The 25,077-nt window shown below is 45.0% G+C and overlaps 1 protein-coding gene across 19 annotated transcripts in view; it reads right to left on the minus strand.

Annotated features, from left to right (window-relative positions):
• Window positions 1-25,077, minus strand: part of DTNB (dystrobrevin beta) — a 375,219-nt gene that overhangs the window by 93,398 nt on the left and 256,744 nt on the right. For all 19 annotated transcript variants that reach the window (XM_077812270.1, XM_077812266.1, XM_077812264.1 and 16 more), the window contains 2 exons: window positions 3,866-3,951; window positions 1,202-1,315 (listed from right to left, as the gene is read on the minus strand). In XM_077812270.1, coding sequence (XP_077668396.1) covers window positions 1,202-1,315; window positions 3,866-3,951 — 200 coding nt within the window. The remainder of the gene's footprint in view (window positions 1-1,201; window positions 1,316-3,865; window positions 3,952-25,077) is intronic.

Consider the following 25,077-nt stretch of genomic DNA (forward strand, 5'->3'; position numbering starts at 1 on the left):
ATATTGGTCAGCAATGCACTGAGAAGTACCGATGGGGCTGAGCTGCTTCTATACAAAAAGCTAATAAATATGTTGAGAGCCTTTAATGTTGTAGGAGTGGGTTGGATAAGGTCTTATAGGTAAGGCTGTACGAAAATCGTGGGCTGCAATATTGTTGTGGAAACAAACTTTTAACACACATTGCAACTTTTTATAGTTGTTGCAAATTTGAGTGGCATTGTGACCCTATGCGCCAGGTCACAACGTTACCTATTTGTGGAGTTGCAATTTCACTCACCCAAATTTGGCCTGGCCGTCTCTCCAGTGCACTCAAATTTGACCCCACACCAAAACTGGAATTTTTACAAACTGTGGCTTCTGAACCAAAAAATCACGACTTTCTTACAGTCTTGCCTATAGGAATTGCCCTCTCCTGGGCACAGAGCAGAGCTGCCCCACTCCAGTGGCACTGTGCCTTAGGGAGAACTCCTCAACATGCACAGAACGCACGCGAACATATAGCACGGCTTCCCTTGCAATCCTATCATAATGCAGTTCTCAAAGGGCTGTAGCTGTCAAGAGCTTAAATTTCAGGATGTGCATTAGGTTTCATATGGTGTTTTTTGAAGGCTGAACTGAGAACTAACTAGCAAAAGAAGATGCAATAAAAAGCAGCCAGAGAATTCAACCTTGTGATTACACAGACAATGACATACTTTATTGTTAATACTGAAAAGTCTTCCCTTGTCACTTCAAAATGCAAACATAATCAAAGGAGTTTGAAGATTGCTCCTCAACTCTGGAGATGTGGTTGAATGTTTGCAGATAAGTGCTTTCAAAACCCCACTGACTAATCAAATCACTGACATTGCTCTTCTGTTCCATTCACTTGTCCAGTAAATAATAAGCAGATGGTCCCAATTCTACTGGCCTCCTTACAAATAACTTTCTTATTTATCTAAAGCAAGAATACACTTCAAGTGATGTTTCTATTTGCTTTTAAATCCACTTTATGAAAGTCACATAGTTTTATATAACTGCTAGCTTTCAACAATCACCAGCAGAAAGATTTAAAATGGCTCCTTAGAGTTCTTGTAGATTTACCAGTAATACTGTGTTCTCAGTACCAGATAGGATCATCCATCCTGGAGAGCAGGCCACACATGGCTGAAGGGTTAATATGTCACATGCATAAAAGTTTTAGATTTATTTTTTTTTTTACCGTAGAAGCCTGAGTTCTGCCAGCAAAGTTGGGTTCTGCTGAGCTTTCTCTGGGGTTGGCTGGGAGGCTTGTTCATGCTCCAGTCTGAGGCGCTGAATTTCTTGCAGTATCTCTCTGTTGAAATAAGGAGACAAGGAGATCGAACACGAAACAAGGCAACAGTTCATACTGTGTTTTCAAATCCTAGACAAAAGCTTCAGATGAGCTTTCTGCCCAGCTCTGCAGCAACAGTAAGTGCCGTTAATTCCCTTTCACGTGTGAATGGTGTAGGCTGAAATCCAGAAGCGGTGTGTAGTGGAGACCTAAACATTGCCACAAGACTAGTTGGTAGATCTATTACCAAAAAGATGATGAGTCTGAAATTAACCAATGTCACCACTTCTCCATATGCCAGCAATGTCGTTCCTACAGTAGGGGCCAATAGAACAGCTCTGTTTTAAAGGGGGAAGAGTGGTATTTTTAGTCAAAGCATGTTGATCTGTTTGCTCCTGCTGCAGGAAATGTTTCAGAGATGCCAAGCCAGCATAAGCAGCAGTGGTGACAGTGGGTAATTTCAAAATCATCTTCACAAGGTTTTCTGGTAGGTCAGCAGGAATGTGAAAAACAACAGCTCCTGGCCACAGAAGCTCACAGTAATGGAGATAAACTTGTCATGAGGGCTCACAAAGGGAATGTAATTAACTAGCATCCCCAACTGCACAGTGTATATTCTAAACTGCTGTTGTACCCTGTACAGCTGGAGGTCAGAAAACATATTGGTAACTGCAAAGAAGTCACTTATTAAAATGTAAATTAAATCCCTCTTTCGTTTAATTGAGATGGAAAATTTATTCTTTAATCTTCATTTTTAAAAAAATTGTTGAACTACCTTCTCTGCCTGACTTCAGAGGAGCACTGAGCCTACAGTTTAGTTTATCTGCTGTATTTGCTCTTGTCATGGGGTGTAGCGCAGGCCCTTTGAGGCCTCATGCTGGAGGCATTGTGGTCCTACGACACTCTGCTCCAGAAAAGGAGCAGCGAAGCTTGGTCCATCAGGCTTGCCTAGAAAGGCTTCAGGGGAGAAGCCAATCAGAGCAAGCAGGCTCAGATAAAACGAGGTACAGGGGCTGAGCAGGTCAGTTCCGGGCTGGGGCCAGAGGAGCAAGGAAGGGTGCTCCTTGCTAGAGCTCAAGGGAGAACCAGAAGATGGATTCTGGTGGCATTGACATTCAATGAGGAAGGAGAGGAGTGGAGACCTTCGGCCCTGAGGTAAAGATGAAGAGGAAGGGGCTATGTGGGAAGTGGCCCAGGATATAACAGCAGTAGCTATTAAAGGAAGCTGCACCTGGCTGCTATTTGTTGGGTCCCTGGGTTGGGACCCGGAGTAGTGGGTGGGTCTGGGTCCCCTCACTGGCCATTGGAAGAGTGTCTGAAGCCTAAAGAAGGGGACAAGTTTCATGTAAAAGCCCAAGCTCAGGGCTAGAATTTAAAGAGCTCTAGGATGGTGCTGAATACCCTGCAGAGGGCCAACCATTTGTTGAACTCTGTTACCCTGGGAAGGGGACTGAACTTGAAGGAGTAACCTGGCTGGAGAGTTTGAGTGAGAAGAATTGATAAGGCAAAAAGTAGTCTCCAGGGAAAAAGCCCTGGGGGGCGCTGCTCCATATCAGGGCAGGAATGGTCTTAAAGCTAGCTCAGATGGGGCTGAGAACTGAGCCCAGACACACAGGGGGAGATACCAATGAGGGCACAGTGATAGACCCTGTTTGACCTTTTACCCCAGAAGGGGTGTGTTGGTGCATATTGACTGTGTGTGACTTGGTTGGAGGACTGGGCCACTGACACACAACTGATGAGGTTAACAGCCAATGGGGGGCGCCAGGAGCAGAAAGAGAGAGAGTGCATACTTACACCCAAACAAAGGAGGTGCTCATGAGAAGGGAGTTTCCCCCGTCACAAGTCTGCTCTTTAAGATTCATTCCAAACTCTACAAGCTGTCCAATAGAGGAGAAATCCTCCCTTTTCTCAAATCACATTTCCTCCATGAAGCCTTTCAAAATGCCCCCTTTCCCACACCAGCTGGCACCTAATTTATTATACTGCTATTTTCTGATTGGTTTATTCTACAAAATGTGGGTTCTAAATTACAAGATCATTGGGACAGCGACTGCAACTGCTTTAAGGTGTGTACCATGCTGAGCACACTGCTGGTGCCCAATGAATAAGACAGTTAAGTGATTTCTTGGAGCCTCAAGGGTTCTCAGGAACACAGGACATAAGGGAGACTGTCAACTTGACCAAAATGTTTGAACTTGGGAGCCTCTGAGGTATGTGTCTAGCTCCCACTGTAGTCATCAGGAACCCCCATCTTAGGGCAATGAACAGCACAAAGTATTTGGCATCAAATTCTGACCTAAGATGGGCCACTTTTTTCAAACTTGGGGGGTGGGGGGAGGTCCTAAAGGCAGGCCCCCATGTCCATATTTAGACATCTCAAGAAAAAATGTGATTGTCAGAGGTAATTAACAACAGAAACTAATTGCACTAATAAAACAGGTGCACCATTCAACAAGGGAACCTATGAAACTCAGTTTAAATAACAAAATGCTAGAAATAATTAAGTAAGCCTGCAAGTAAATGTTCTGTCTCCACACACTCCCCACTAAACAGCTCTACATGTCTTACCTGTTTTTGTTTTCCAGTTCGGCTATCAGCTGTCTTTGTTGTTTATTGGCATCAAAATTGAAACCCAGGTCTGTTGGTGGGCGTGGCTAGAGGATAAGAATATGTCATATTTAATCACAGTGTGTACTGTGTGCTATACAGATAATGTGCTGCTTGGATCCAGGCTTCCTGAATGACATAGTACAATACATGGAGTATTGTTTGTTATGAAGAACGAACAATTAATAAAATATTGGTCCTAATATTGACTCTTGGGGCATACCCTCAAACTAGGACTGCACAGTTATGCTCATCAGCAGTCGCCCACGCTGGAGAGAAGTGGCTATGACTTAGTTTGTCATCTCTTTGGGAAGGGGCTCGAGAAAAACTGTATCATGTGTTTCGTAGCACACAATATTTCAATGTCATGCAGAGAGGTAGATGCAGAAGCTGGCAGTATGCTTATCGAGAGGTGGAAGGAAAGAAGGAAAAGGGTATAAAATAGTTGAGAATTATAACATTTATAAAGAAAATCTGTTACCAGATACTGACCTTTTCATATGGCAAGTCCTGAAGAAAAGATACATGATCACCATAATACAACTGTGTCAGGAACTTAGGAAACTAACTATGGAATTGTCATAAATATAAAGGGAAGGGTAAACACCTTTAAAATCCCTTCTGGCCAGAGGAAAAACCCTTTCACCTGCAAATGGTCAAGAAGCTAGGATAACCTCGCTGGCACCTGACCAAAATGACCAATGAGGAGACAAGATACTTTCAAAACTGGAGGGGGGGAGAAACAAAGGGTCTGGGTCTGTCTGTGTGATGCTTTGGCTGGGGACAGAACAGGAATGGAGTCTTAGAATTTAGTAAGTAATCTAGCTAGATATGCGTTAGATTCTGTTTTCTTTAAATGGCTGAGAAAATAAGCTGTGCTGAATGGAATGGATATTCCTGTTTTTGTGTCTTTTTGTAACTTAAGGTTTTGCCTAGAGGGATTCTCTATGTTTTGAATCTAATTACCCTGTAAGGTATTTACCATCCTGATTTTACAGAGGTGATTCTTTTTACTTTTTCTTCTGTTAAAATTCTTCTTTTTTAAGAAACTGAATGCTTTTTCATTGTTCTTAAGATCCAAGGGTTTGGGTCTGTGGTCACCTATACAAATTGGTGAGGATTTTTATCAAACCTTCCCCAGGAAGGAGGGTGCAAGGTTTTGGTGAGGATTTTGTGGGGAAAGACGTTTCCAAACGGGCTCTTTCCTAATAAAATAAACATGGTTAGACGTTTGGTGGTGGCAGCGAAAGTCCAAGGGCAAAAGGTAAAATAGTTTGTACCTTGGGGAAGTTTTAACCTAAGCTGGTAAAAGTAAGCTTAGGAGGTTTTCATGCAGGTCCCCACATCTGTACCCTAGAGTTCAGAGTGGGGAAGGAACCTTGACAGTAATATTCTTCCTTGTTAGACTACACTAGAACTAGATAGTTCCACACATAATTTGTTGAAGCTTTTCAGCATGCTTTCTGGAAATTCTTTGACAGTTTCTCAGGTATAACCTAATACGAATCTCTCAACCAAGAATATTATTTCTTTTAGGTCCCAATTCCTTACAAGATATACATGTGCTTAACTTTATACACTGAGTAGTCCCCTTGAAATTAATGGGTCTACTCACAAACATAACATTAAGCAGGTGCACAAGTCTTTGCAAGACCAAACACTTAATTTGCAGAAGACTTTGGTGCTCATAAAGCTAAGGACTGAAACAGAATGACACTTGAACTCTGCTGAGTCTGTTTTGAGCAGAAGGGGGAAGGCTGTAGAAAGGCTACTACCCTGTTAACTTGCCAATTCTATGGTTACTCTTAGGAGAACTGCTGCACTGAGTTTCTCCTCAGGACAAAAACGCTAAAATATTTGTACTATGCACAATCAACATAGCCCTCACCCAATGGATTAAAAACTGGCTAAATTATAGATCTCATATTATAAGTGTTAATAGTAATCATCAGTTTGGGACTCTGCAGGAATCAGTTCACAGCCAACTCTCCAATATTTTTATCAATGATGTAGAAGCATAAAATCTTTGTGTCATTTACAAAAACTTTACGAGCAAAGATTGGTTGAGTAATAAACAAGGGTAAGGACAGATCATTTATAGAGAGAGATCTGGAATGACTGATAAACTTGGCGCAACCAAACATGCTATGATGCTCTGCTCAGGGCAGCCAGAACTGTAAGCCACTGGGTTACCTGTCTGCCTTAGCAAGAGGGAGCTTTGCTGGGGCTTAAACGGTGAGATTGCTCCATTCCACATCAGCCTGTCTGAATCACCAGCACACTCTTTGAGACTCTGCACGCTTTAACCTTGCCTTGTAGGTTAACAATCAGGGAACCCAAGTTCCCCAGAAATGTATCTCTATAGTGTCCAGTCTCTCTCACTGGGCACTCTCAGTAATTATTAAGCTTGCTGTCTCCAAAGAGACAGTGCACATACTAGGCTGTTAGTTTAGCCAAGGTCCCACACTTTACGTCAGTACATTGCACTGAGACGGTTTATAGTAAAACTAAGTTTGTTAATAAAGAACATAGATTTAAGTCATACCAAGCAAGAATAGAAGGGTTACAAAGTAAACAAAAACAGCATGCCTTCTCATGCCTAAAACGTAAATCGAGGAAGCTATGCCTCTCACTTACATCAAGCAACAGCATCTCCAGCCCTCCAAGCAAGAGAATCCCCCATTCACAGACTCAGAGAGAGCTGTCCCCTTTGGCCACTAAGTGATGCATAACTAGAACGTCATTTTTGCTGCCCTTATGTTTTCCGAAATCTACTGTCTTTGCTTCAAGAGCCATGAAGATCTGCAAGGGGTTCAGACGCTGGTGTGAGATGATGCCCTATAGGTTTATAAGTGGAACAGGTGGACTGATTGATTCATGCACCATGTCAGAGTACCTGAACTGATGCCTCCAAGCTGGAGTTATCAATATTACCTGAACTCTGCCCTGTAAAATCTTTCTTGGAACACTTGGGATTAACAGAACAGAGGGAAAGTCTAGAACAGGTTCTTTCCCCACCTAATTAGAAGTGTGTCTGACAGAGATCCTGGGCTTGCTCCTCCCTGGGAGCAGAACACTGGAAACTTTGTGTTCACATTGGTAGCAAATAGGTCTACTGAGGGAACTTCCCATTTTAGGAATACCTGACCTAGACTGAGTCTTTCTATTCCCATTAGTCACTGATGGAGCTCTTTCTGTTTAAGTGAACTGCTGTATCATTCTGGGCACTTGGAAGATGTAGGGCTACCAAGATGATCCAATGTTGTATGCACCAGTCCCATAGGTGTAGCTTCCTGACATAATGGGGATGACCTTGCTCCCCTGACAGTTTATATATGCAGAGCTGCTGTGTTGTCCTTCCCATTATACAGATTACTCAACAGAAGCAAAGAACACAACATTTAGTGTATTCACACACTACATCCGAGCAGAGAACTGAACCAGTCTGACAACAAGACCCCTTGCCTCTCTAGCTCTTAGACAGAAGTGGTCCTGTACAGCTGGTACATGGCAGTCCTGTTCCTTTGTGTATTTCATGGTGAGTTGGCTAGCCTGCGTCTTTCAGATCTTTGTTAGTTTGATACTGTTGGATACATAGATCATCAATAAATGAAACATCTTCTCGTTGTCCCTTTGAAGACAGGGATGCCCTTGGTGCTTCCCACAGGCTAGTTCAACTGACTCAATCTCTTTGACCTTGTTCACACTTGGATGTTTTCCTAAAATGTCCCACTGCTCCTGCCACTGCTTCAGTTTAACTAGATACAGCAACTACAAGACTTCTAGTGTAAGGAAGGAAGGATAATCCTGCAGTTAAGGCATGAGACTGGGACTCAGGGAGCCAAATTCTCTGGTAGTGTAAATTGACTTACATGGGCATAGAGTCTGACTCTGGAAATCTGGTCTCAACTCTCAGTGCTAGCGCAGACTTCTTGTGAGACCCTGAGCCACTCACTCAAACTATGGAATCATACATTTCGTTACTTTTGTAGGCTGACCTTGCACACAGCAGAGGTCCTTACATCCCCATCTCCATTCTCCCCCACAGACACCTTCTATGACACCCTCCCATTCTCCTCTGTCCAGGACTTGCTGCAACCTGGCCATCCCCATCCTCATGCCAGGTACTCTGTGTCTCCCCACTCCCCCCATGCTAGGGACTCTGTGTGCCCCCCATTCTGCCTTCCCAGGACCAAACCAGGGTCCTCCTGTTAACCGCACAATTTGGGGCACCCAGTTTATACCCTACCAAGATCCTAGGGTATGACCCAATTAATTTTTTTTAGGGCTTGGGGCATAAGGCACCTACCCTTACTCATGGGGCTTAGGGCTTTACGGGTTTGCAGGCCCTTTTTTAGTGAAAGAGCTTTATGTAACTGTGTTTTAAACGTTTATTTATTATCAATATATACAGAATACATATGCTAAGCAAATCTACGATGCTTACCATTTTTAATATACAAATTTTATTTGATGGCTAGTTAGGATTTATTTGTTTAGGGGGGATTGGTGCTTTCATACGTTATTGTTGTGCAGGGTATGATATTTTGTAGCTTGTTGTATTGTAGTTTGAAGTTGATTTTTAAGGAGCTTTGTTTTTTATTTATATCATATAGGTAAATTTTTTTAAAAAATATTTATGAAATCTATTATTTTTAAGTAACATGTAATTAATTATGCATTGTCTTTTGTTTTTTATTTAAGTTTAAATTGTAATTTATTTTTGTGCAGATGGTTAGCATCCATTTGCCGGTTAGAGCTTATTTTATTTGTTATTATTTGTTGGTGTTTTGTGTATTTTTAAAATGGGTAACGCTCGAGTGCTTTGATTTTATAATTTCGTGGGTTATAACTCTTGTTAGGGACATTCCGGGGGGGGGGGTACTTTATTAGCAGCCTAGCATTATTTTTCTTAATTTCAGTGATGAAATCCCTGAGTTTCATCCCGGGCTGCTCAAGGCTGGTTTAGTAAGGGGTTTAGTTAGGTCCCAGGCCTACAGTCCATCTGCCATGCACAGGTTCTGTGTAGCCTTCATGCTCAGGTCCCCCATTTTTCACACAGGCCAGAGGCTGTGTATATCCCTCTTTCCCTGCTTACAAGAGTCCCCCACTCTCACACTCCCAACAGAAGTTCTGTGTGCCAGCCCTTCCCCCCCATGGAAGGGGCTCCGTGTGTGCCCCTCCCCCCACTCTTATTCTTTCTTTGCTTTCTCTTTCAGAGTGTCAGCATTTTAAGATCAACTGATACAGGCTGAACTAAAATGAGGGCTCTTGTGATGCTGGAATGATGTTAATTTGTGCCATGATCAGCTCTTTGATCCTTAGAGGATTATGGTGGGGGTTGAAGCTGTGGTTCTGCTAACCAGATGTCAGGGGCACTATATGTCCCCCATTTCCCACTCTTGGTTTCTTTGTTTTTCATCAAAATCATTATGGTTCTGACTACTGATGCCTAGAACATTCTCTGAAATTTTGGAATCTAGCAGATGTGGTATTCAAGTGATCATATTATTTCCAAACAGAGAAATGCCATCAATTTGAGCATACGCGCTTCACAAGCTCAGCCAATAACAGAGTATAGTAGGAGTCGGCAGCTCCTGGAATTTTAACCAGTGCATTGTCTGGACCTGCCCTGGTGTTAGCAATGTGTGAATTTACAGAGAAGCCTAATTTAGACAGTCTTGAATTTGGCAATCCATGAATTTTTTTGCTAGTAGTATTTCTATCTTCATTACATGATTATACATCACTTTGCTAGCAGTAAAACCAAAGACATGAGTTTGTCTGTATTTATACTACCAACTTGTCTATTAGATCAGGTGTGACCTTAGTGCTTCCCACAGGCTAGGGGTCAAATTTACAAAAACTACTTCTAGCTTTAAGTGCCCAACTTTAAACATAAATTCTGCCTGTAGCTGCCTTTACCTTTGATACAGAGTTGTGGCTGGCGGAAAATACAGTCCCCAGCATGCACGACTGTTTTCAATTCAGTGGCTCAAGAAGTGAACAGTGGGACCTGTAGTCCCAGCAAACTGCACTTCTCTAGTGAAGGTGAGGTTGGTTGCAACCTGCTTGACTTTATATACATCTTTTACTTTATTCCATTTAAAGTACTGATAATCTGACACAGGGATTTGCAGACATATCATTTCACTGATGCAGACAATTTCCTTGCCTTTTTTTTTTTTAAAGGATTATTTAGTACATGATCATATCAACTGAAGAACAATGCCTACAGCTATCTTACCTCTAGGACAGAGCTGTTGTCTCTTTTATGAAAGTTTTTTCTGTGAAGAAAAAAGTATTAAAAAGCTTTTACAGCATCCCCACAAGTCCCTGCTCCTTTGCAATGAATGTCATAGAACAGTTGTCTTGCCTTGCACCCTGTATTTAGAGCTCATTGGGAAGCATTTCATTTGCTGGCTCTAGATATGAAACATTTCCTGTAGAATTCTGATCAGAATTGTTCAGAATATTTTCCTTTCCCTCTATGCACACCTTCTGAAAGGCAAAAACTTGTGATCGTGCCTCTAAAACTTACTCACAAAGTCCATTAGTACTTAGTCTTCATGATCATTTCAAATCTAGAATCACTGTGATAAGCAGAGTTAAATCATCTCCATTTTCAGTCTTACGAAATAAATTGAGTTAACTGGGTGAACGGCTTCCCACCTCCCTCACACTAGATTAAAGCAACTTTTCTCTTTGTCTTCAAGGCCCTAAAAGCCTGGCTCCTGCTCTCCCTTCTGCTCCCATCACTTTGCATTCCTCCCCCAGCTCTTCCCACACGCTGTGACTTCCCCTTTGCTTCCTTTTCTCACTCTTGTCTCTGGGTCTTCTTCCATGCTGCTCCATCTGTCTCAGCCCACCTTTGAGAAAAAACACACTTCTGCACGGAGGCCTATAAACCCCACCTGCTACCTCACCCATGCTAAGGCACTAATTTATCTAGTTTAAAGAAAGGAGTCTGGTTTTAAAAGACTCCATGCAAAAATCATTTGTATTTGTTGGATGGATGAGTGTGTCAGCGAGACTCCGGTTTAGCAAGCCCAGAACAAGAACCACTTCCATTTTGATAGGTAGGTGAGTCTGGTGGAAGGCTTTCTGCTACTTAGTAACGCCTGGTGAACTTGCTCTGAGCAAGCCTGTTCTCTGGGATTTAGTGGAGAAACATCCAGGCCTTTAAATGAAGGGAACACAGGTTTGGGTGGAGGAGCCAACAGTGGCCCTGAGTGATCAAATCCAGGTGCAACAGGAGTGAGACGAGTCGCCATTGAGAGGTCCAGCAGAGTGCAGAACCAGTATTGGCAGGGCCATGCTGGGGCTATTAATATAACCCAGGCATGGTCCTGCTTGATTTTTAGTAGCACTCTCTGTGGGAGTGGGACTGGGGGGAAGCAGTTTCCATCCAGGGTAGCAGGGAGGTGTCTGTGATAGAACCCAGAAGGGAGCATAATTGGTAACATTTTCTCTTGTACTTGTTCACAAATAGGTCTATTGGGGGAGTCCCCCACTGCCGGAAAATGCCTTTGGCTACGTCCGGGTGAAGAGACCAATCATAGAATCCTAGAATATCAGGGTTGGAAGGGACCTCAGGAGGTCACCTAGTCCAACCCCCTGCTCAAAGCAGGACCAATCCCCAACTAAATCATCCCCGCCAGGGCATTGTCAAGCCTGACCTTAAAAACTTCTAAGGAAGGAGATTCCACCACCTCCCTAGGTAACACATTCCAGTGTTTCACCACCCTCCTAGTGAAAAAGTTTTTCCTAATATCCAACCTAGACCTCCCCCACTGCAACTTGAGGCTGTTACTCCTTGTTCTGTCATCAGCTACCACTGAGACAGTCTAGATCCATCCTCTTTGGAACCCCCTTTCAGGTAGTTGAAAGCAGCTATCAAATCCCCTCTCATTCTTCTCTTCTGCAGGCTAAACAATCCCAGTTCCCTCAGCCTCTCCTCATAAGTCATGTGTTCCAGTCCCCTAATCATTTCTGTTGCCCTCCGCTGGACTCTCTCCAATTTTTCCACATCCTTCTTGTAGTGTGGGGCCCAAAACTGGACACAGTACTCCAGATGAGGCCTCACCAATGTCGAATAGAGGGGAACGATCACGTCCCTCGATCTGCTGGCAATGCCCCTACCTATACATCCCAAAATGCCACTGGCCTTCTTGGCAACAAGGGCACACTGTTGACTCATATCCAGCTTCTGGTCCACTGTAACCCCTAGGTCCTTTTCTGCAGAACTGCTGCCTAGCCATCTGGTCCCTAGTCTGTAGCAGTGCATGTGATTCTTCCGTCCTAAGTGCAGGACTCTGCACTTGTCCTTGTTGAACCTCATCAGATTTCTTTTGGCCCAATCCTCTAATTTGTCTAGGGCCCTCTGTATCCTATCCCTACCCTCCAGCGTATCTACCTCTCCTCCCAGTTTAGTGTCATCTGCAAACTTGCTGAGGGTGCAATCCACACCATCCTCCAGATCATTTATGAAGATATTGAACAAAACCGGCCCGAGGACCGACCCTTGGGGCACTCCACTTGATACTGGCTGCCAACTAGACAGGGAGCCATTGATCACTATCCATTGAGCCCGACAATCTAGCCAACTTTCTATCCACCTTATCGTCCATTCATCCAGCCCATACTTCTTTAACTTGCTGGCAAGAATACTGTGGGAGACCGTGTCAGAAGCTTTGCTAAAGTCAAGGAACAACGCGTCCACCACTTTCCCCTCATCCACAGAGCCAGTTATCTCGTCATAGAAGGCAATTAGATTAGTCAGGCATGACTTGCCCTGGGTGAATCCATGCTGACTGTTCCTGATCACTTTCCTCTCCTCTAAGTGCTTCAGAATTGATTCCTTGAGGACCTGCTCCATGATTTTTCCAGGAACTGACGTGAGGCTGACTGGCCTGTAGTTCCCAGGATCCTCCTTCTTCCCTTTTTTAAAGATGGGCACTACATTAGCCTTTTTCCAGTCGTCTGGGACCTCCCCCGATCGCCATGAGTTTTCAAAGATAATGGTCAATGGCTCTGCAATCACATCCACCAACTCCTTCAGCACTCTTGGATGCAGTGCATCTGGCCCCATGGACTTGTGCTCGTCCAGATTTTCTAAATAGTCCCGAACCACTTCTTTCTCCACAGAGGGCTGGTCACCTCCTCCCCATGCTGTGCTGCCCAGTGCAGTAGTCTGGGAGCTGACCTTGTTCGTGAAGACAGAGGCAAAAAAAGCATTGAGTACATTAGCTTTTTCCACGTCCTCTGTCACTAGCTTGCCTCCCTCATTCAGTAAGGGGCCCACACTTTCCTTGACTTTCTTCTTGTTGCTAACATACCTGAAGAAACCCTTCTTGTTACTCCCAACATCTCTTGCTAGCTGCAACTCCAGGTGTGATTTGGCCTTCCTGATTTCACTCCTGCATCCCCGAGCAATATTTTTATACTCTTCCCTGGTCATTTGTCCAATCTTCCACTTCTTGTAAGCTTCTTTTTTGTGTTCAAGATCAGCAAGGATTTCACACATGACTGGGGAAAGACCTACTAAGATGATCGACTAGCTCATTCTGATTGAATGGGCTTCATAAAAGTCCCATAGGTGAACTGCTTCCTGACAAAGGAAGGATGAGCTAGTTCCTCCTGCCTGTTGAAGTAAAACAGCGTTGTGGTGTTGTCTGTAAGAACAAACAGGTTTCTCCCTGTGATATGAGGCAGGGAAGCCTGACAGGCAAGGTGAACTGCCCTGAGCTCTCTGATGTTGATATGGAGAGCTCCCTCGGTGACCAAAGACCCTGAGTCCTGAGGGATCTCTGGTGGGCTCCCCACCCTACCACCGACACATCTGAGACCAGAGTCATTGACGGTTGAGGGCAGATGAAGAGAATGTCCACCTGAATGTTGAGAGGATCCAATCACCAATTCAGGGAAATTAAAATTGAGGAAGGTATTGTGTGTACAGTATCCAGACAAAGACAGCTTTGTGAGGAAGCTGAGGCTAGCCAAGTTTGGAGAGGTTTGAGGTGCAATCTCGCATGTTGTATCACATATGTGTGCAAGGCCAGATGGTGTAGAAGCCTCATACACTTTTGGGCTGTTGTGACTGGATGACATTTGAGGTTTCACCAGGGTTAGGATCGATTGGAATTGTAACTCTGGGAGGAACACCCTGGCCTGGATAGTGTCCAACACTGCCCCAATAACTTTATCCTCTGTACTGGCCAAAGGGTAAACTGTCTGCATTGATCAGTAGGCCTAGGGCCTTGAATAACCTGAGCCCTAGGCTGGCCCTTGACTAGCCAGTCATCCAGGTAAGAGCAGCCCTGCACTCCTAATCTGCTCAGTAGGCATCACTTAAATCAAGGGCGGGATACCAATCTCCAGAATCCAGAGAGGGAATAATGGATGCCAGGGTGACCACACGGATCTTTATCTTTTTGAGATAGTTGTTCACTTGATGCAGGGTTAAAATAGGCCTGAGATGTCCCTTGGTTTTGGGGTTTAGGAAATCATGGAAGTAGAAACCCTTCTTTCTGAAATTCTGCAAACAAAGGAAAAATACAGTCTAGCATTATGGGAACTGGTACCACTTCCTTGAGCATCCCATCAAAACGCCTGCTCAGAACCCCCTGGATGTCTAGGTGGAGCAGGCATTGATGCAGAGGTGGAAGGTGGAGGTGATCTAATCCTATAATCCCTATTCCTTTTCCTCTGTAGGTCCTGATGGGTAGCCAGGGCAGAGTACCAGAGGGGTTGAGGAGGCATGTAGTGATTCCTGGAAGGGGCTGGAGTGTGGGGTTGCCCTTGAGTCCTTTAGACCAAGAAGCTTTGCATCCATCTGCTCCAAAAAGAGTGACGTTCCTTCGAAAGGCAGGTCCTGTACAGTCTGTTGGACCTCCTACATGAGCCCAGAGGACTGCCACCAGGAACTCCTATGCATGGCCATTGCTGAAGCCACGGACCCGGCAGCTGTGTCCAGAGCAGCTTGTAACAAGGCCCTTGCCCACTAGGAAGGAGAACCCTTGCCTCTCATCTTTCGGCAACAGTCTTTAAATTTTTGCATGGAGTCCCATATGTTAAAGTCATACCTGCCCAACAGCGTCTACTGGTTTGCAATCCTGAGTTGAAACCCCCTAGTAGAATAAACTTTCCTACCAAAAAGGTCTAATTTTTTTGAGTGTTTTTGTTTTTGGGTTGCACCCTGATGTCCCTGCCTCTCTCACAGTGGCAGCAGACGCTACTAGGGACCCCGGGGGAAGGGGGGGATAAGTCTAAAGGAACTCATAATATTTTTGCTCAGCCTCTTTTGAAGCGGGAGGAAGGGATGCAGGGATCTGCCAGAAACCCTTAACTGCACACCCTCCGGGGGTGCAGAACTCATATGGCCCACATTTTTCTGTGCCTCCCCCCGCCCCCCCCCGAAAAATGCAAAAAAACCCTGCTGGGGTACAGGTGCCTCTTCCCTAGCAGCGCGTCTGTTCCAGCGTGCCTGGCGCAGCCTGAGAGAGAGGGGGCTAAGTGTGTGCACCTGCGTGCTTGATCGCCATTGGGCAGACGAGTGTGTGCCAACGAGTGAGAGAGAGAGAGAGAGAGAGAGAGAGAGAGACACTCTGTCTCTCTCTCTTGCGACTGCAGCTCCCTGGCGTGGAAGGTTAGGGCTTTTTATTATGCATGAGGCAGGCTAGAGGCACAAACGTAGAGCCTGACTGTGTAGTAACATTGTTAAAGTTGCTGTTGATGGTTAATTGATCTCATTCTTTGAGGCAGAAATGAAGCAGCCTGCCTACATAGTAACATTGTTAATGTTCCTATTGTTAGTTAACTGTTCCCATTCTCAGTCAATTCCCCCAGGAGCATAAAGCCCGTGAAAGTTTTAAGGCCCCTACATTGCCAGAGTGATGTAAAGGACCCTTATTATAAATGACAGTAACGGACGCCTCAGCTTGGAAGATCTATGGGCTTCCTCACTTTTCTCCTGTGCCAAAGTGGCACAATGGGGTTAGATTACAGCTCAGGATTTATTTTACTTACCCATTTTAAAAAAAAGGCTTTGAGGGCAAATAAAACATTGACCAAGCAGTCAGTAAAACGGCAGGACAGTCAGAACCAAGCACTTCCCAAAGTCCCCAGCCAGGTCCAGGACAATGATTAGCAAAACTGTATGACTTTCAGGTGTGAAATTCTGAGCAATTTAAAATGACATTCTACATTAAAAAAAATTTTTTTTATGCTGTTTGGTGTTCTGTAATGTAATTTAAATGAAAATCCAGGATTATAACTGGAACGCAGGGTATTAGTTACCAAGTGTTTGTAACTTAACTTTCATGTGTTTAGGAAACGCTGAATAATTATTGTGACTTTTTTCTGTATTGTAGTTTCAATAAATTACTAAAACAATTGAAACTGGTGTGATTATATTGTATTATTGTGACAAATAAAATATGCAGAATTTTTAATTTTTTTATGCAGAATTTTGAAATTTTTTTGGCACAGAATCCCCCCCGGAGTATTAACTGGGTCCAGAATGGGTTTACTGAGAGGCTTAGAACGTCTTCCCAGATGTCATGTAAGATGGGAATTCAGATTGCTAAAAAGAAAAGCTACATTTTTTCTTGCAAGATTTTTTTCTCTCCATATTTTCCATTCTGTGCGAAAGCCCCTGGGAATGGCTAGGCTGCATCTCTGAGTGGAGTTTTCTAGCTCCAGCATAGTATTTATTTTAATCAGCACTCTACCGACATAAAACCCTATCACTCTTAAACAGCATGAACTATGCAGAATCTGTTGAGCATTTGACATTCTTATCCACAGACACGTTTGAGTTCTAAATATTGAATGTGTGGTGCATCAGCATTTATTTTTATTTATTTTATTTATTTGGATTCTTTGATTATGGGATGGTGTTCCAAGAAGGAGGAGTGCCAGGCACAGATGGGCTCCACCTAACGAAGAGAGGGAAGAGCATCTTCGCAAGCAGGCTGGCTAACCTGGTGAGGAGGGTTTTAAACAAGGTTCACCGGGGGAAGGAGACCAAAGTCCTGAGGTAAGTGGGGAAGTGGGATACCGGGGGGAAGCATGAGCAGGAGAATGCGAAAGGGGAGGGCTCCTGCCTCATACTAAGAAATCAGGACAAACGGCAAGTTATCTCAAGTGCCTATACACAAATGCGCGAAGCCTGGGAAACAAGCAGGGAGAACTGGAAGTCCTGGCACAGTCAAGGAATTATGATGTGATTGGAATAACAGAGACTTGGTGGGATAACTCACATGACTGGAGTACTGTCATGGATGGATATAAGCTGTTCAGGAAGGACAGGCAGGGCAGAAAAGGTGGGGGAGTTGCATTGTATGTAAGAAAGCAGTATGACTGCTCAGAGCTCCGGTATGAAACTGCAGAAAAACCTGAAAGTCTCTGGATTAAGTTTAGAAGTGTGAGCAACAAGGGTGATATCATGGTGGGAGTCTGCTATAGACCACCGGACCAGGGGGATGAGGTGGATGAGGCTTTCTTCTGGCAACTAACGGAAGTTACTAGATTGCAGGCCCTGATTCTCATGGGAGACTTCAATAACCTGATATCTGCTGGGAGAGCAATACAGAGGTGCACAGACAATCCAGGATGTTTTTGGAAAGTGTAGGGGACAATCCCCTGGTGCAGGTGCTGGAGGAACCAACTAGGGGCAGAGCTCTTCTTGACCTGCTGCTCACAAACCGGGAAGAATTAGTAGGGGAAGCAAAAGTGGATGGGAACCTGGGAGGCAGTGACCATGAGATGGTCGAGTTCAGGATCCTGACACAGGGAAGAAAGGAGAGCAGCAGAATATGGACCCTGGACTTCAGAAAAGCAGACTTTGACAACCTCAGGGAACTGATGGGCAGGATCCCCTGGGAGAATAACATGAGGGGAAAAGGAGTCCAGCAGAGCTGGCTGTATTTTAAAGAATCCTTATTGAGGTTACAGGGACAAACCATCCCGATGTGCAGAAAGAATAGTAAATATGGCAGGCGACCAGCTTGGCTTAACAGTGAAATCCTTGCTGATCTTAAACACAAAAAAGAAGCTTACAAGAAGTGGAAGATTGGACAAATGACCAGGGAAGAGTATAAAAATATTGCTCGGGCATGCAGGAGTGAAATCAGGAAGGCCAAATCACACCTGGAGGTGCACCTAGCAAGAGATGTTAAGAGTAACAAGAAGGGTTTCTTCAGGTATGTTAGCAACAAGAAGAAAGTCAAGGAAAGTGTGGGCCCCTTACTGAATGAGGGAGGCAAGCTAGTGACAGAGGACGTGGGAAAAGCTAATGTACTCAATGCTTTTTTTGCCTCTGTCTTCATGAAGAAGGTCAGCTCCCAGACTACTGCACTGGGCAGCACAGCATGGGGAGGTGGAGACCAGCCCTCTGTGAAGAAAGAAGTGGTTCAGGACTATTTAGAAAATCTGGATGAGCACAAGTCCATGGGGCCGGATGCACTGCATCCGAGAGCGCTAAATGAGTTGGTGGATGTGATTGCAGAGCCATTGGCCATTATCTCTGAAAACTCATGGCGATCGGGGGAGGTCCCAGACGACTGGAAAAAGGCTTATGAAGTGCCCATCTTTGAAAAAGGGAAGGAGGAGGATCTGGGGAACTACAGGCCAATCTGCCTCTCGTCAGTCCCTGGAAAAATCATGGAGCAGGTCCTCAAGGAATCAATTCTGAAGCACTTAGAGGAGAGGAAAGTGATCAGGAACAGTCAGCATGGATTCACCCAGGGCAAGTCATGCCTGACTAATCTAATTGCCTTCTATGACGAGATAACTGGCTCTGTGGATGAGGGGAAAGCAGTGGACGTGTTGTTCCTTGACTTTAGCAAAGCTTCTGACACGGTCTCCCACAGTATTCTTGCCAGTAAGTTAAAGAAATATGGGCTGGATGAATGGATGATAAGGTGGATAGAAAGCTGGCTAGATTGTCGGGCTTAACGGGTAGTGATCAATGGCTCCATGTCTAGTTGGCAGCCGGTATCAAGTGGAGTGCCCCCAGGGTCGGTCCTCGGGCCGGTTTTGTTCAATATCTTCATTAACGATCTGGATGATGGGGTGGATTGCACCCTCAGCAAGTTCGCGGATAACGTTAAGCTACGGGGAGAGGTAGATACGCTGGAGGGTAGGGATAGGATACAGAGGGACCTAGACAAATTAGAGGACTGGGCCAAAAGAAATCTCATGATGTTCAACAAGGACAAGTACAGAATCCTGCCACTTAGGATGGAAGAATCCTATGCATCGCTACAGACTAGGGACCCAATGGCTAGGCAGCAGTTCTGCTGAAAAAGACCTAGGGGTTACAGTGGACGAGAAGCTGGATATGAGTCAACAGTGTGCCATTGTTGCCAAGAAGGCCTATGGCATTTTCGGACTATAAGTTGGGGCATTGCCAGCAGATCGAGGGACGTGATCGTTCCCCTCTATTCAACATTGGTGAGGCCTCATCTGGAGTACTGTGTCCAGTTTTGGGCCCCACACTACAAGAAGGATGTGGAAAAATTGGAAAACGTCCAGCGGAGGGCAACAAAAATGATTAGGGGACTGGAACACATGATTTATGAGGAGAGGCTGAGGGAACTGGGATTGTTTAGTCTGCGGAAGAGAAGAACGAGGGGGGATTTGATAGCTGCTTTCAACTACCTGAAAGGGGGTTCCAAAGAGGATGGATCTAGACCGTTCTCAGTGGTAGCTGATGACAGAACAAGGAGTAATGGCCTCAAGTTGCAGTTGGGGAGGTTTAGGTTGGATATTAGGAAAAACTTTTTCACTAGGAGGGTGGTGAAACACTGGAATGCATTACCTAGGGAGGTGGTGGAATCTCCTTCCTTAGAAGTTTTTAAGGTCAAGCTTGACAAAGCCCTGGCTGGGATGATTTAGATGGGGATTGGTCCTGCTTTGAGCACGGGGTTGGACTAGATGACCTCCTGAGGTCCCTTCCAACCCTGATATTCTAGGATTCTATGATTCACAGAGAAAATCTCCCATATATTGGATGTACTCAGAGAACATTAGGACAAAACAAATACGGGACCAAAGAGACAATTCCCACCTTCTAAAAACATAGCCCAGTTGTACAAGTAATAGTCATGGAAGTACTCAAAGCAATGAGGGCCACCCATGTGATTTTGCCCACCTTGCCACTCCTAGCTAGTGAGAGAAAACGTATGTTCTAGGACCCCAACAAACATGGTGTATTCACACTTCCTTTGAAGAGGACAGCTTAACAAAGAGAAGGTTAAGGGGAGACTTGATTACAGTCTATAAGTAAAAAGAAAAGGAGTACTTGTGGCACCTTAGAGACTAACCAATTTATTTGAGCATAAGCTTTCGTGAGCTACAGCTCACTTCATCGGATGAAGTGGATTTTTTTTTTGCGAATACAGACTAATACGGCTGTTACTCTGAAACCAGTCTATAAGTACCTGCACAAGGAACAAATATTTAATCTTCAATCTAGCAGAGAAAGGTCTAATATGGTCCAATGACTGGACACTGAAACTAGATACATTTCAGACCGGAAATAAGGTGTAAATTTTTACAGTGAGGAGTAATTAGCCATTGGAACAATTTACAAAAGTTGATGCTAGATTCTCCATCACAGACAATTTTTAAATCAAAATTGGATATTTTTCTAAACTATCTGCTGTAGGAATTATTTTGGGGAATTATTTCTCTGGCCTGTGCTATACAGGAAGTCAGACTAGATGATCATGGAATCATAGAATCATAGAATATCAGGGTTGGAAGGGACCCCTGAAGGTCATCTAGTCCAACCCCCTGCTCGAAGCAGGACCAATTCCCAGTTAAATCATCCCAGCCAGGGCTTTGTCAAGCCTGACCTTAAAAACCTCTAAGGAAGGACATTCCACCACCTCCCTAGGTAACGCATTCCAGTGTTTCACCACCCTCTTAGTGAAAAAGTTTTTCCTAATATCCAATCTAAACCTCCCCCACTGCAACTTGAGACCATTACTCCTCGTTCTGTCATCTGCTACCATTGAGAACCGTCTAGAGACATCCTCTTTGGAACCCCCTTTCAGGTAGTTGAAAGCAGCTATCAAATCCCCCCTCATTCTTCTCTTCTGCAGGCTAAACAATCCCAGCTCCCTCAGCCTCTCCTCATAAGTCATGTGTTCTAGACCCCTAATCATTTTTGTTGCCCTTCGCTGGACTCTCTCCAATTTATCCACATCCTTCTTGTAATGTGGGGCCCAAAACTGGACACAGTACTCCAGATGACGCCTCACCAATGTCGAATAGAGGGGAACGATCGCGTCCCTCGATCTGCTCGCTATGCCCCTACTTATACATCCCAAAATGCCATTGGCCTTCTTGGCAACAAGGGCACACTGCTGACTCATATCCAGCTTCTCGTCCACTGTCACCCCTAGGTCCTTTTCCGCAGAACTGCTGCCTAGCCATTCGGTTCCTAGTCTGTAGCGGTGCATTGGATTCTTCCATCCTAAGTGCAGGACCCTGCACTTATCCTTATTGAACCTCATCAGATTTCTTTTGGCCCAATCCTCCAATTTGTCTAGGTCCTTCTGTATCCTATCCCTCTCCTCCAGCGTATCTACCACTCCTCCCAGTTTAGTATCATCCGCAAATTTGCTGAGAGTGCAATCCACACCATCCTCCAGATCATTTATGAAGATATTGAACAAAACCGGCCCGAGGACCGACCCTTGGGGCACTCCACTTGATACCGGCTGCCAACTAGACATGGAGCCATTGATCACTACCTGTTGAGCCCGACAATCTAGCCAGCTTTCTACCCACCTTATAGTGCATTCATCCAGCCCATACTTCCTTAACTTGCTGACAAGAATACTGTGGGAGACCGTGTCAAAAGCTTTGCTAAAGTCAAGAAACAATACATCCACTGCTTTCCCTTCATCCACAGAACCAGTAATCTCATCATAAAAGGCGATTAGATTAGTCAGGCATGACCTTCCCTTGGTGAATCCATATTGGCTGTTCCTGATCACTTTCCTCTCATGCAAGTGCTTCAGGATTGATTCTTTGAGGACCTGCTCCATGATTTTTCCAGGGACTGAGGTGAGGCTGACTGGCCTGTAGTTCCCAGGATCCTCCTTCTTCCCTTTTTTAAAGATTGGCACTACATTAGCCTTTTTCCAGTCAACCAGGACTTCCCCCATTCGCCACGAGTTTTCAAAGATAATGGCCAATGGCTCTGCAATCACAGCCGCCAATTCCTTCAGCACTCTCGGATGCAACTCGTCCGGCCCCATGGATTTGTGCACGTCCAGCTTTTCTAAATAGTCCCTAACCACCTCTATCTCCACAGAGGGCTGGCCGTCTCTTCCCCATTTTGTGATGTCCAGCGCAGCAGTCTGGGAGCTGACCTAGTTAGTGAAAACAGAGGCAAAAAAAGCATTGAGTACATTAGCTTTTTCCACATCCTCTGTCACTAGGTTGCCTCCCTCATTCAGTAAGGGGCCCACACTTTCCTTGGCTTTCTTCTTGTTGCCAACATACCTGAAAAAACCCTTCTTGTTACTCTTGACATCTCTTGCTAGCTGCAGCTCCAGGTGCGATTTGGCCCTCCTGATTTCATTCCTACATGCCCAAGCAATATTTTTATACTCTTCCCTGGTCATATGTCCAACCTTCCACTTCTTGTAAGCTTCTTTTTTATGTTTAAGATCCGCTAGGATTTCATCATTAAGCCAAGCTGGTCGCCTGCCATATTTACTATTCTTTCGACTCATTGGGATGGTTTGTCCCTGTAACCTCAACAGGGATTCCTTGAAATACAGCCAGCTCTCCTGGACTCCTTTCCCCTTCATGTTAGTCCCCCAGGGGATCCTGGCCATCCGTTCCCTGAGGGAGTCGAAGTCTGCTTTCCTGAAGTCCAGGGTCCGTATCCTGCTGCTTACCTTTCTTCCCTGCGTCAGGATCCTGAACTCAACCAACTCATGGTCACTGCCTCCCAGATTCCCATCCACTTTTGCTTCCCCCACTAATTCTACCCGGTTTGTGAGCAGCAGGTCAAGAAAAGCGCCCCCCCGAGTTGGCTCCTCTAGCACTTGCGCCAGGAAATTGTCCCCTACGCTTTCCAAAAACTTCCTGGATTGTCTATGCACCGCTGTATTGCTCTCCCAGCAGATATCAGGAAAATTAAAGTCACCCATGAGAATCAGGGCATGCGATCTAGTAGCTTCCGTGAGCTGCCGGAAGAAAGCCTCATCTACCTCATCCCCCTGGTCTGATGGTCTACAGCAGACTCCCACCACTACATCACTCTTGTTGCACACACTTCTAAACTTAATCCAGAGGCACTCAGGTTTTTCTACAGTTTCGTACCGGAGCTCTGAGCAGTCATACTGCTCCCTTACATACAGTGCTACTCCCCCACCTTTTCTGCCCTGCCTGTCCTTCCTGAACAGTTTATAACCATCCATGACAGTACTCCAGTCATGTGAGTTATCCCACCAAGTCTCTGTTATTCCAATCACGTCATAGTTCCTTGACATCACCAGGACCTCCAGTTCTCCCTGCTTGTTTCCAAGGCTTTGTGCATTCGTATATAAGCACTTGAGATAACCTGTTGATCGCCCCTCATTCCCAGTATGAGGCAGGAGCCCTCCCCTCACAGACATTCCTGTCTGTGCTTCCTCCCGGTATCCCACTTTCCCACTTACCTCAGGGCTTTGGTCTCCTTCCCCCAGTGAACCTAGTTTAAAGCCCTCCTATCACAATGGTCTCTTCTGGCCTTGGAATCTTTGGCTGTAGATGACTTTGCCAATTACTACTCTGGGTTGAACTTCTCTTATTAACCAAGATAACGAAGGAGTTAGGAAAAAGCAGTTGCAAATGCCACCTCTCAGTTGCCAGTATCCTGAATTCCTCTCAGCCAGGCTTCATGCCCGGATACGGTACTGAGACAGAACTCATTTCTTCAGTGAAAGAACTCCTGACCATCCTCCACTGATACCAGAGTTGTAGATGGTATGGTGGGTACTGGACTCAACAGTAGGGATGAGGTTGGCATCAAAATCAACTGTACCAGTGCTGAGGGCAACGATTCAGACAATACTGGGGAGCAGCACTCAGGGGCTCTTGCTCTTACTGGAAGGTTTATGAGAACCCTTATCCACTGAAATACAATGGCTGGAGTCCCCATGACAGGTTGAGGAAACTTCTTGGGTCTCATACAGTTTTTACTTCCAGAGAGGTGGAAGTCTTGGCGGCCTTGGCAGATGGCCCTAGGGAAGGGAAGCAATGCCTCTTTTCTCTGTAGGTCTTCACGGGGTTTTCCTCCTTGAGAGAGCCAGAGAGGAAAGAGGAGCAGCCAGGAGGAGGAGGAGTACTCATTTAATCATATAAGAGTCCGGATCCAAAGCTGGAAGCATGGATTTCTCCATGAGGTGCTCCTCAGACATGCTGTGTTCTCCTAGTAAAGGACTTGCAGGTGCTGCACTTAGTCCTTACTGGCTTTTAACCAAGACAAATGAGGCAATGAGTTAATGGGCATAACAGCCTCACATAAAGTTTAAATTGTGGGACGTCTGCATAGTAACGTGGAACTGAAGTATCACTCCAGTAACAAAAACAAAGGAAGATGTATTGCTGGAATACAAAGAAAGCAAGCACTACAAACAAAACACTATTTACATTAAGGCTTGGTCTACACTTGAAAGTTAAGTCAGCATAGCTATGTTGGTCACAGGTGTGAAAAAACCACAACTTGACCGACATAGTTATACCGACAAAACCACCAGTGTAGGTGCAGCTGTGTGGATGGAAGAGTGCTTGTGTCAACAAAGCTAACTTGGTTCAGGGATATGAACTATCCTACACTGAGAGAAAATCCCCTTCTGTCGGTGTAGGTTGAGTCTACACTAGGGGACTATGCTGACATAGGGTATGTCTATGTTATGGAGCCTAAGTCCTAAACTAACACAAACTATTTACACATGAAAAGGTTACTGACAAGCTAGAAAAAACTGAGAGCTTGAAACTGTCCCCTGCTGTGATATGAAGTGGTAGAGCTTGTGAGATAATAAGGCCCTGTGGTATAAGAGTGCCAGTGAATCCTAGACTGGGCCTTGAGTTCCATCCCAAGTAGCAGCAAGACCAGTGTCGGGACTCGTGGGTACTGAGGCTTAATATCTTGGTGAAGTGGA

Source organism: Eretmochelys imbricata, chromosome 3 (assembly GCF_965152235.1).
Source record: "Eretmochelys imbricata isolate rEreImb1 chromosome 3, rEreImb1.hap1, whole genome shotgun sequence".
Lineage (NCBI taxonomy): Eukaryota > Metazoa > Chordata > Testudines > Cheloniidae > Eretmochelys > Eretmochelys imbricata.